The sequence below is a fragment of the Tauraco erythrolophus genome, chromosome Z, assembly GCF_009769465.1.
Source record: "Tauraco erythrolophus isolate bTauEry1 chromosome Z, bTauEry1.pri, whole genome shotgun sequence".
Lineage (NCBI taxonomy): Eukaryota > Metazoa > Chordata > Aves > Musophagiformes > Musophagidae > Tauraco > Tauraco erythrolophus.
The window spans coordinates 17,312,474-17,324,801 of NC_141496.1; the positions used below are offsets into that span (position 1 = coordinate 17,312,474).

Sequence of the window (12,328 nt, forward strand, 5' to 3'; positions counted from 1 at the left end):
AACAATAGCCTATCCTTTACTGCCATTTAGCTATAAAAGCACATAATCTTATATCCCATAGTATTCATCTGCACTAAAAAATATGCAGAATACTATGGGGAAAGGTTTTCTGTTCTCAGAAACTTGTCTGTGGATATCTTATGTCTGAGATTATCTATATGACCAAGTGCATCTTGGCAGACGTGAGACTCCAATACGCAAGTTAGTTACCAAATAAAAAACTAATGCAGATTGATTTCTGTTGCATGCATACGTGTAACATTCCTGAGTGCACTTCATTTCTTTTGAGTTGTTTGCCACTGTTGCTACATGTCATTATGCCTTCTGAATCGGTAACTAGGACAGGTTACCCCATCTCATAACCCCAAATCGATGTCAAATCTATGCTTTTTTAAGTGGAATAAGACAATAATTTCTGTACTAAAAACAGAAGAGCATGTTGCATTACAAAAGACGCGTTACAACCAGGAACACCCTCTATTATCAGAAGAGGAACTTTTAAAAGTGTAATTCTATTGTTTTTTTCTTTTAAATGTAATGTCAGTGCCTTGCTAAGGAAAGTAGCCTTTGGCAGCTCCATTCTGAAATAAGCAGACAGAAATTGAATGAAAGAAAGAAATTGGAGGCAACATTCAATTACCTTTTCATATGAGGCTTCGATGGCTTTCTTGAAGGAGGAAGATGATGTGACTGTAACCCGCGTCTTCCTTGAGAATAAAAATGGAATACCAGAAGATCCTTGAGCACCATGAGTGGATGAACTACTTTCATGCGTGCCATCACTCAGGGGAGTTAAATCATTGTAGAAGTCTGAGGTTACATCATCCTCTTCATCTATTTCCTGAGATTCAGTAAAGCAAAACACGTTTGTCCAAATAATAATCTGAAACGGAAAGCTATTAAGCAATCATTTCTGGATTTTTTAGGGAAGAAACATGTCTGAGACATGGCAGTAAGCTAAAAAACTGTTCTTAACACAAAAGATAAGACTGAGATAGGTTAATAGGCACGATGAATACAAGACAAGAAGTAGACTTAGTAGTAGGCATTTATACAAGGGGAAAAAGAAAAGCATGTTTCTTCTAAAAAAGAGGAAACTCTTCTTTCTTCTAAAATTCCCCACCTCCATGCTGCAAAGCTTAGGAATAATTTTCATCAAGTGTTTCAACACATTTTTCAAAGACTCTCAGACCTCCATGCCATGTCCACACTATGACTGAGTCCCAGTCCCATGGCTTCTGTATTACGCAGGCAAAGAACTTGATGTTTTCTATCTTTTCTTCTTAATTCCCACCTACAGGAATGAACAGGTTTCCAGAGGAGAGTCTTGAAGTATACTTGCAGTGTTAGTACCCATACTGCATCCTAGTTTGCAGGAGCAAACCTGCCTGATCAAATTGGTAAACCTCAGCAGTGCTGTTGTGCAAAGCACCAGGATGACTTTAGCATCAGTTCGGAAATTACCCATTTCCCAAAACTCAGGCAAATTCCTGTGGGTGTTTGAAAGATTCAATTTTTTCCTTCCTCTAGACTTGTTTAATTAATAGGGCTGCTGAGGACCTTGGGAGGTGAGATGGTTCATTCCTCCAATCCACTTTCATTCTCCGAGAAGTCATGCGATTTTGCATGAAAACACACTGGAGTTCCAAGAAGAAAGCCAGAGCCAGTGACTCTTCTACGCCAAAGGCTGCTCTAAATGTTTATAGATGCACTCTCAAAGGTGAGATTCACAAACCTTTAACAGTTCTGCAAATGAACACCAGTAACTTAATAAGCCACACAGTTTTAAAGAGACCTGGGCAAACAAAGACTTATTTTTCCCTATTGAATATTTCTACACACAGTAATTTTTCACCTTTATTGACAAAACCTACATGTCATGGCCAATACAGTTGTAGTTTCCATGGAGCATATTAGAGCGTCCTTTGTTCAGTTGCTCCTGTTAAAGTAATGCTAAAACCTCACAGCACTTACGGCAAAAATGAGCCGTTCAGATTTCGTCCATTAATTGAGCTTTTTTCACGTCTTTCCTTCCCAATTCAGTATCTATTGGCATCAGACAGGGCCTGATGATATGTGCATAGCTAGGTGTTATGCCCTAACCATGGTATTAAAAGTATTTTCTAAATATCGGCGTCTAAAAGTCTAAAACATCAAGTCTGAAAAAATCAGTGATTCCCAGTTTTTTGATAAGACACAAGCCAGGTTCATTTTGTCCTTGGCCTGTCCTGCAAGACTCCTCCCAGACTCTGTACTTACTGTCCTGCTGCCCCAGCCTCGGTGTCTTGCTCCTCTCCTTTCTACTCTTTGGAAGAGCTGGGCAGGGAACAGATGGGTCTGAGGGGCTGAAATGGCTTGGGGAGAAATTGTGTCCCATGGCTGCAGGGCACTAAAAGGAAACTGGAATTAGGATAGCCATTGGTGCTGCAAGGATACAGCAGTGATGCTGAAATGAGCTTTGGACTTGAATAAGCTCATGACAGGATTGGGGGCAAGGCCCTTGGTACCAAGTCAGAACAAAGACATGGCTACAGCCATGAAGAAGCAGGAGAGGACCCCACATCAGTCATGTTGACTCTGATATATGATGCAGTGAGTAAACACAAATCTGAAAGGCATGAATCGAGCCACCCATCTGCTCAATTTATCCTATTTCCACACATCATCTGAACCATGTTCAGGCCTCACCAGATTGAGAAATCTTGCCCTAAACCACACATTACTGCCTAAGACTTGAGCATATAACTTGGACTGTGATTATGGCAATGGTTTTTCAGCTAGGAATTGCTGTTTGAGAATACCTGAAAGATGACAGCCTCCAGATTCACAGGAACACGATATGATTTCCTTGTCTCACTGCGCTTCACTGTTGTGCATTGTCCTCCATTGAATGAGTTGCCGAGGACTTCCCCTCGGCTCTCTCCTGCCAGAATGTGAAACCTAACAAAAAATTATTTCCAGAGATTAAACAAGCTCAGAAAGACATATAGAATTTAAACATTTAGTGATATACAGCTGCACTGAAGATTGGTAGGTTTGAATGAAATGGTATGAGCATCTGGATTATGTCACTGCTTTGAAAGAAGTTCCTCTACAAAAGCTTCTAATTGACGCTGAATTCACCTGAAAAATACTGTAGTAGCAGTCCTGATTCCTACTTTCCAGCAGTGCCTAACTCACTAGATAATCCCAGTATCCCCATGAGACAGTCACTCTCAAGCAGAAACTCCTAAAAACAGCCTAGGACAATCATAGAATGGGTTGGGTTGGAAGGGACCTCAAAGATCTTCTAGTTTCAATCTCTCCTGCCATGGACAGGGACATCTGCCACTAGACCAGGTTTCTCAAAGCCTCAATCCAGCCTGGCCTTGAACATTTCCAGGGATGGGGCATCCACAACTTCTCTGGGCAACCTGTTCCAGTGCCTCACCACCCTCAGAATTTCTTCCTTCAATCTAATTCAAATCTACCCTCTTGCAGTTTAAAGCCATTACCCTTTGTCCTATACCTACATGCTCTTGCAAAAAGTCACTCTCCAGCTTTCTTGCAGGCCCCCTTTGAGTACTGGAAGGCTGCTGTAATGAACAAGCGGTTCTCCATTTCTACCATAAGTGATGTCACCAGAGTGCACTGAGTTCAAAATTCAATTAAAAAATGTGAGACTACCTGGAACAGGCAACCCATATTTAGGTTTTACACTGCTTAAATTAGTAGTCATAGAATCATAGAATCATAGAATGGTTAGGGCTGGAAGGGACCTTCAAAGGTCATCTAGTCCAACCCCCCTGCAAGGAACAGGGATATCTCCAACTAGATCAGGTTGCTCAGGGCCTTGTCCAACCTGGCCTTGAACGTCTCCAGGGATGGAGCATCCACCACCTCTCTGGGCAACCTGTTCCAGTGTTCTACCACTCTCATGGTAAAAAATTTTTTCCTAATATCCAACCTGAACCTACCTCCCTCTATTTTAAAACCGTTACCCCTTGTCCTATCATAACTGGCCCTCCTGAACAGCCTCTCCCCATCTTTCCTGTAGGCCCCCTTGAGGTACTGGAAGACCGCTATAAGGTCACCCCGGAGCCTCCTCTTCTCCAGGCTGAACAGCCCCAACTCTTTCAGCCTGTCCTCATAGGAAAGGTGCTCCAGCCCTCTTATCATCTTCGTGGCCCTCCTCTGGACCCTCTCCAACTGGTCCATGTCCTTCTTATGTTGGGGACTCCAGAACTGGACGCAGTACTCCAAGTGAGGTCTCACGAGGGCAGAGTAGAGGGGGAGAATCACCTCCCTCGACCTGCTGGCCACGCTCCTCTTGATGCAGCCCAGGACGCGGTTGGCCTTCTGGGCCGCAAGAGCACATTGCCGGCTCATATTGAGCTTCTCGTCCACCAGTACTCCCAAGTCCTTCTCCTCAGGGCTGCTGTCGATCCATTCACCACCCAGTCTGTATTTATGCCTGGGATTGCCACGACCCAGATGTAGGACCTTGCATTTGGCCTGGTTAAACTTCATGAGGTTGGTACGGGCCCACCTCTCCAGCCTGTCGAGGTCCCTCTGGATGGCATCCCTCCCTTCCAGCGTGTCGACGGCACCACACAGCTTGGTGTCATCGGCGAACTTGCTGAGGGTGCACTCCATGCCACTGTCCACGTCACCGACAAAGATGTTGAAGAGGGCCGGGCCCAACACGGACCCCTGAGGGACGCCACTCGTGACCGGTCTCCACTTGGACATTGAGCCGTTGACCACTACTCTCTGAGTGCGGCCATTGAGCCAATTCCTTATCCACCGAGTGGTCCATCCATCAAACCCATGACTCTCTAGTTTAGAGAGAAGAATGTCGTGCGGGACAGTGTCAAAAGCTTTGCACAAGTCCAAGTAGATGACATCCATTGGTCGACCCTTGTCCACCGATGTTGTCACCCCAACATCGAAGAAGATGTTGGAAGAGGTGATGGTTGGTGTCATATGAAAGGTATCATAGACAAACAAACATCTGTGGAGGAATATCCTCAAAATTTCTGAAGCACTTGGCATAACTGAGCTGGAAGACATCAGTACATGATGCTCTGGATGCTGCGAGGCAGGAAAGGTCACTCAGACCTCAGTGCTCCCTGACAGCTCGTCATCTACTGCACCAGGGCAGAGCAGGACTGGCAGATGCAGTGGGCAAGTCCTAGCGTGAGGGTTGGGTTGCATTTTTGTAATTTCTTGCTATTTTTAATTTGAGATATTATGTGTTTTAATGAGATAGTCTTACATGCTAATGGCATGATAATTGGCGATTATCTTGTTTATGTAAATTAGTGAGATAACAATCTCAAGTTTATGAAAAATAAGCAATGCTGACTTACCCGCTGCCTATTAACTGCACACCTGGGATGCTCTCATACTTTCTGTTACACACGGTCTTTTTCCTCCCACAATTTCTTTCATCAGAGTTGTCCCCACAGTCATTTTCTCCATTGCATTCCAATTGTTTTGCAATACAGCGACCTGCACCAGAGAAATGACAGCAGCAAGAAACTTTATGCAAAGATTAATCATGTCTGAAAGCAGAAAAGGGCAGTCTGTCTCTTTCCCTAGTAAAGCTGTGAACTTGCCATAGGAATTAACAGCAAGGCAGTATAACGTCTACATTATTCCAGTAAGAAAAGCTTGTTTCAGTTCTGCCAGTTTTGCCTTGCTGCCAGCTTTGAAGCTGCAAAGGCTTAAGTTAAGGTTTAGCAAAAGAATATGTGGATAAAGTTATTTTGAGGCTAATCAGATGTATTTAAATTGAAGCAAACAAGAAATAACCACAAATTTAATAAAAACAGTGCAAGTCTATCTTCAGCCAAACTCTATGGATATGTTTGCACATGAAAAATCTGTGTGAAGAAATATTATTGGAACAGTGCTACTGTCTAGGATCTAGCATCCCAGGCCAGAGGTTGCACTTCAATTACTTTCAGTTACAGGAGAAAATGCAAACATAAGCTGCTACTAATACATATGAAATCCTTAAGTAGACTTTTCTCCCTGCTCCTTTTCTGTGGAATTTGTACATGGAATATTCAAGATCTGGATCATCCAAACCCTTTTTGTCTCGGTGTCTAATCTTTTGACTATCTAATAATGCAGCAGTTAAGCAATGAATGTTGACATTACCACTTTCACACCGAAATTTATTCTTGCAATCAGCTTCCACTATGTTGCAGAGCTTAGCTGGGAAGCATGGGCGGGAATCCACCAGCGGCTCGCTGCAGGCCTGACCCCCAAACTGGGACGGTCGCAGGAGTGTCCGGACACGAAACTGAAAGGCAGAAGAAATAAAACCAGAGTTGTTTGTGTGAGCTGTTTTTCTAGCTAGGTAAATGCCATCCCAGGCAGAGCCACACGCCTCAGTGCTGCTGAAGCTTTATCAAAACCAGAGCCCTGAAGGAAATAGTGATTTTTGTCCTTACATCCTACCATGCCATCATCCCAGGTAAGGCAGGAAGGGAACTGAAGTCCAAGAGCCTTAATAGTCGTGATAGAGCATACATGATCAACCACTTGACAACCTGGGCTATGTCACTGGAGGAATCAAAAGTTCAGGCCCCGTTTTGAAGTTTTCAGTTTTAAAGGTAGAGTAGGAAATGGTGTGTGAACAGGCTTACAGAGGTTTTTCCTGTTCTTTATAATCTCTGTGGAAATAGAAATTCTTTGACGGTGGCATGTATTCCCATGCCCAAACCAGGTGGCTTGGCTTCCACACATGGAGCCTGTTGTCTGAAGAGCATTGGATGACTGGGGAAGACAAAAATGGTATTCTTGAAAGTTTTTGTTACTAAAGAAGATCTAGGAGCAAAATCTGGAGCCCTCTGGATTTTCTTTTCACGTGTCAATACCCTCCATGCAGGATAACGAAGCTGAAGGCTGCTAGACAAACCACTTCAGAGATATTTTCCACTCCACTCCAAGTGACTGCTGATAAGACCTCTCTGCATGTGACTGAGCAGTTCCTCCTCTAAGAATTTTTACCCACTGGAAAAGCACAGCTCCTTGTGGACTTCTGTTACTTCCCTCTCTGTGGACAGACCCTGGAGTCAAACAATGCAGGAAGATGTCTAGCAAAAATCAGTAACCAAGTGACTATGAAGGGAGCGAGCAAGGAGAAACACCAGATCATCTGAAAGCTTTTGAGGTCATAGAATCATAGAATCATAGAATGGTTAGGGCTGGAAGGGACCTTCAAAGGTCATCTAGTCCAACCCCCCTGCAAGGAACAGGGATATCTCCAACTAGATCAGGTTGCTCAGGGCCTTGTCCAACCTGGCCTTGAACGTCTCCAGGGATGGAGCATCCACCACCTCTCTGGGCAACCTGTTCCAGTGTTCTACCACTCTCATGGTAAAAAATTTTTTCCTAATATCCAACCTGAACCTACCTCCCTCTATTTTAAAACCATTACCCCTTGTCCTATCATAACTGGCCCTCCTGAACAGCCTCTCCCCATCTTTCCTGTAGGCCCCCTTGAGGTACTGGAAGACCGCTATAAGGTCACCCCGGAGCCTCCTCTTCTCCAGGCTGAACAGCCCCAACTCTTTAGTCCTTCCTTGTACTCCATTTGTGATCCATAATACTCACTACATGATTTGTGTGAGCTTCCAACTCTTCATTCCTCCCACTCACTGAGAGCTTGCTTATGCTAGTCATCACACTCACCTTGGAAGTCACATCCTCCATTCCAATGGTTGGTTGTATTTAAAAGGTCACAAACAATGATCTTTATGGTTTGGAGGAAAATTTAGATCACAGTCTACAAAAGCACCTTTTTACTTGTAGCAGCTACTACGCTGCATCAATATGTAAAGTTAATAAAAATGAACAATATTTCTAAATATGGATGTGTAGGTAAGAAACTCAGCCATTTAAAAGGATATTGATTACAAAAATAAAATCAATTCAGTTGAGAGCGACGCCCCTTTCAGCTCTTGCAGCTTGATTGCTGTCTCACACTCTCATTGTTTCTCCCTGCTCTGCTCTCATACTCTCCATCCCAGTTGCAGGATGGGAACACCACAGGGCGGTTCACATCTCACGCCTAGAACAGCTTCTTCATGTCTTCCCCATCCTGCATGGCTGTCAGAAAATTATATACATTTGTAAAAATATGCTTATGATATCTGACAGGTTTTTCAAGATTGCTTTTCAGGCAAGGATTTCTGAAGCTGAGCAGGACATTCAGAGAGCTGTAGGCTGTGTCTGCACAGGAACTGAGAGCTACTGTCATGGTCAACCTCAAAGCTCAGACCCAGCAGACACATAACTACCCAAACAATCTGCACCCCTCTTCCCTCTGCTCCCTACAGTTTTACATTTGCTAGGGCTTGGTTTCTTTAGATCAAATCCACTTGAATCTGACTTCTCATTTCTTCCCTCTCTGCCATCTCACCTCTAAGTCTACCATCAGTCAACAGACACAAGCCTAAGAGAATAAAACACCATCCTGGGGCTTCATTCCACAGATATTAAGCACATCCATCTGTTTTTTGTGTAGGCTATAAAGGTTGGGAGAACAGTGCTCTGGATTTCTTAAAAGCAATCTCAAACTGATCCTGACTATCGGTGTAAGATACATCTTGAGCATTTCTAGCCAGTGCTGGTTAGGATTTGCTGGTTAACTCTTTAAAACAGATTATTTGATTTAATTTTTTTTTTTCTTTCTTACATGCAGAATAAGTTAAACATTCCTTGAATGTCTCCTGCTTAAACAGACATGCAAACTCTACAGTATATTTTATTCTTTGGATGGAAAACTCATTTTTAATTGTGACAATGAAACTTTTGAAGTAAGTTCTTATAAATGGATTTACAATACTAAATCACCCCTTTCTGTTTTGGTCTGCTTATTTTAACTTGTTCTCTCCATCTTTTACTGTTATAATTCATAACCAATTTCCTTTGTTAACCTAAACTGTCATTTTACAGGTCAATTGCCATAAAGTTGAATATCTGAAACAAAGAGATTTCTTCAGTGAAATTTCTTGCATTTCACCCATATAATAAATTTTCTACCTACTTGTTTTTTGATGCATGGGTCACATTCTGACCAGGGGCCAAAGTCTCCAAGCTGACAGTTGATAGGACATGTTTGCTGGTTACACACACGAGATTCCTGCTTTGTGCACAGCTGGTCACAGAAGTTTTGGCTATAATATTCATCCATTCTTATTTGCCTAAAAATATTTAACAAGTTATGCTAGGAAGGAATTGTAGACAGATCGTAGATGTTCTCTAACTGTGGGTGAAGGCTGATAAAGAAAATTATTTGAGCCCAATGAAAACAAACTTGAGAGAGAACAGATGGTTGAAGAATGCCGATTGAAAGAAAAATCCAAATATGCCTTAAGTTTACAGAGCGATTCTTTTTGGTTCATGTCAGTTCAAATGTCCCATAGAATAATTACGGAAAGAACCAGAAGGAAAAAGGGGATTTCTCTCAAGTTCAGAGTATGCCACTGAGTTGCATCGTTGCATCTAATTTGGTGCTGCTGAATCTTTATTTCACTTTAACTGTTGTCATAAAATTAATCATACAGGGAGGAACTTTCTGTAGGCTCACCACGCTGTGGCTCACCCCTCTCTCGGCATTGCTCTGCACTGGACAGAGCTCCTGGAGTGGGGCACTAAGCGCCGGCCCCATGTGCTTTCGGGGGCTGGTTGTTCAATGCATGCTGCTGGCAAGGCCATCGTAGGACCTGGCTGTTCTCTCCTCACTACGTGTGTTGGCAGGTAAAGGTTTGTTTGGAGGCACTGTAATGGTCTGTATACATAATTTTGTAATTTTTAAGTCTTGCAATTAAAAGACAATCTATTTATCTGGTAAACGCTTGGATATGACAGTTTTTCTCAGTATATTATGGAAGCTGGAGCTTCAGACACAGGTCTCCCTCCCCAGAAGTGGTATTTTCTCAGGGAATAAATAGAAACATGGAAGTAGTGAGATAATTCGGCCCTACCTGTGCCTGGTCTGCGTGCCATAATTGCAGGTTTGTGAACAGGCAGACCACAACCCCCACGGGTAATGTTCACAGTAGCACCCCTGGCTGCTCCCGACTACCAGGCTCAGCAGAATCAGGTGCATTAACATCATCTTGTTCATAGTGAAGGTGTCCATCTACAGCACATGGACAAGTAACAAAAGGTCAAGAAACTACCACAGTTGCACCTGTATCCTTAGAGAGACATCTCTTCTAATTTGCAGAGTCTATCGATCTGCTTCACAATACAAAGTTGGTAAACAATGTACCTAGAAAGGGACAATAATGCATGATACATATTTATCAGTAATTTATTTAATACCTTAAGGACCGGAAAATAATTCTGAATGTGACAAATAAAGACGTCCTATTGCTCTTCACTGCTTAGAAGTATTCTCAGAAATATTTTCCAGGAATAAGAAGAAAAGCATGAGACAGCTTTTCCTATAAAACCTGTAAAACAACAAACAGGACCTCAAGAGTAAGCAGTCCTATCTACTACCCTGTAACCAATTCACTTTCACATGCCTATAAACCCCCCTTTACATAAGCGCTTTGCTGCAGTGAAGCCTTCCTTCAGCTTTTTGTTGTTTTTTTGTTTTGACTAGCCTGTCTAAACCGCAAACCGTCACTATTCAAAGCTTATCTGAATTTTCTACCAACATCAGAAGACAGTATAGCTAGCCTATTTCTCACTCCAGTGGTCAATCAAACTTCATTTGATGAGGCAGAAGGTTATAGGCAGTCTTTAGGAAGTAATAAAGCTTAGTAAACTTGAAAAACATTTTCCAGACAAACTATTTATTCATTGTAAAATGCAAAAGATTTTTCCAGCTCATCATGAGATTGAATCAACACTAAATTTGACAGTCTGTTACAGTAGCACATTCCCATTTTGTTTTGCCTCAAAAAAATCAAAACCCAATAGGAAGTTTTAAAAGCAAACCGTTTATTTTAAAACAGTACTCCAAAAGATTTCATTTTGAAAACTTTGAAACTGAATGTGCAATTGTTTTCTCTTTCAGGTTTTTAGCCACATATGTTATTATGATATTTTCTGCCTTGCTGAGAAAAACGAAATTGCGTCAAGTCAAAACATTTCTTCCTCCTTGAGTAAAGAAAGGCAGTAAGTCTTCACACAGCTGTCATCATGAGAACTCAGAGCACCTTTTACACAATAGCTCATCAATGAACAAGCCTTTTAGAGAGATTTATGTATGATCAAACCCAAAATATGGTAAAACTGAAGATAGAGGAATCATCAGTCTTGCCAAAGAATCAGGAGAAGAACAGATATTATAACTTTTTTCTTACCTGAGCTCCTGGCTCCTTGCACCAATGGTGCTGGCTTAGAAAACAGATGAAGCCCTATAGAACAACCACTTTGTTCATTCCTTCACTGTACTGCACATAGAAAATCACCGTTTGTTCTCGGCTGTGAGCAAAACTCCACTCAATCAATACATCAGAAGCATATCAACAGCTGTGTAAAAGTAAGTACATGAAAGATTAATTCAACATATTAAAGAAAAAAAAATCCCACAAAACACTTCATCATGTCTTGCAACCTACGTGCATTAAAGACAACAAAAAAGCTTCCTTATTATCTTACTGTAAGACTGTTAGCTGCAAAGTCAGTCAACTTTGCAGGCTGGTGTGATCTTGACGTGGCTTCCTGCAGTCTCTTAAATGGAAGGTTGGAGGTTTTGTTTGATTTGGTTATCCGTTAATGAAAGAAGATCTGTCTGGTGCCAGCAACGGTCAGAGCAAAACAGCCTCTCCACCAGCACCGGAGAGACATGTTCAAGAGAATTGTGGAGGAACAGCTCTTCGTACAAATGTAGCTGCCCAACATGAGCTGAGAGGAATGAAAACACCTTTGCATTTAGGCTATAACAGCCCAATGCACTGCAGATCTCCTCATGCTGCCCCATGGAGCTGCACAATCTCTATGCTCTCACTTTGAAGGTAGAAGACTGAGAACCTGGTGAGATGGCACATGCTCATAGTTCATGATTGCTTTCACCAGAAAACAGAACAGAGTCCAGGGCAGGGCAAAATACCTGTCTGCTGCTGCACCCTCTCTGCAGAAATGAGGCTCCCAGAGAAAGCAAAAATCCGAATATATTTGACATTATTGACAGCTCTTTGCCTTTTGCCCTCCATGGTGAGCTCTAGGGGAGCTCCATCATCCTGGGGAAGTGCAACCAACAGGTGGGAGCTGCTGAGATCCTCAGCCCTGCAACACAGGCACCACACCGAGACCAAGGGGTCAGAGCAAGAAATAAAATAGAAAGCGAGAGAACACACCTGTGCAGAATAGA

At 42.5% G+C, this 12,328-nt stretch overlaps 1 protein-coding gene across 1 annotated transcript in view; it reads right to left on the bottom strand.

The window, feature by feature from the left end:
- Positions 1-11,342, bottom strand: part of C6 (complement C6) — a 32,892-nt gene extending 21,550 nt beyond the window's left edge. The window contains exons 1-7 of the mRNA XM_086629671.1: positions 11,319-11,342; positions 9,984-10,141; positions 9,044-9,200; positions 6,148-6,292; positions 5,352-5,493; positions 2,802-2,940; positions 641-841 (exon numbers count right to left, since the gene is read on the bottom strand). Of these exons, the coding sequence (XP_086485797.1) occupies positions 641-841; positions 2,802-2,940; positions 5,352-5,493; positions 6,148-6,292; positions 9,044-9,200; positions 9,984-10,141 (942 nt within the window). The 5' untranslated portion in view covers positions 11,319-11,342. The remainder of the gene's footprint in view (positions 1-640; positions 842-2,801; positions 2,941-5,351; positions 5,494-6,147; positions 6,293-9,043; positions 9,201-9,983; positions 10,142-11,318) is intronic.
- Between the last annotated feature and the right edge of the window lie 986 nt (positions 11,343-12,328).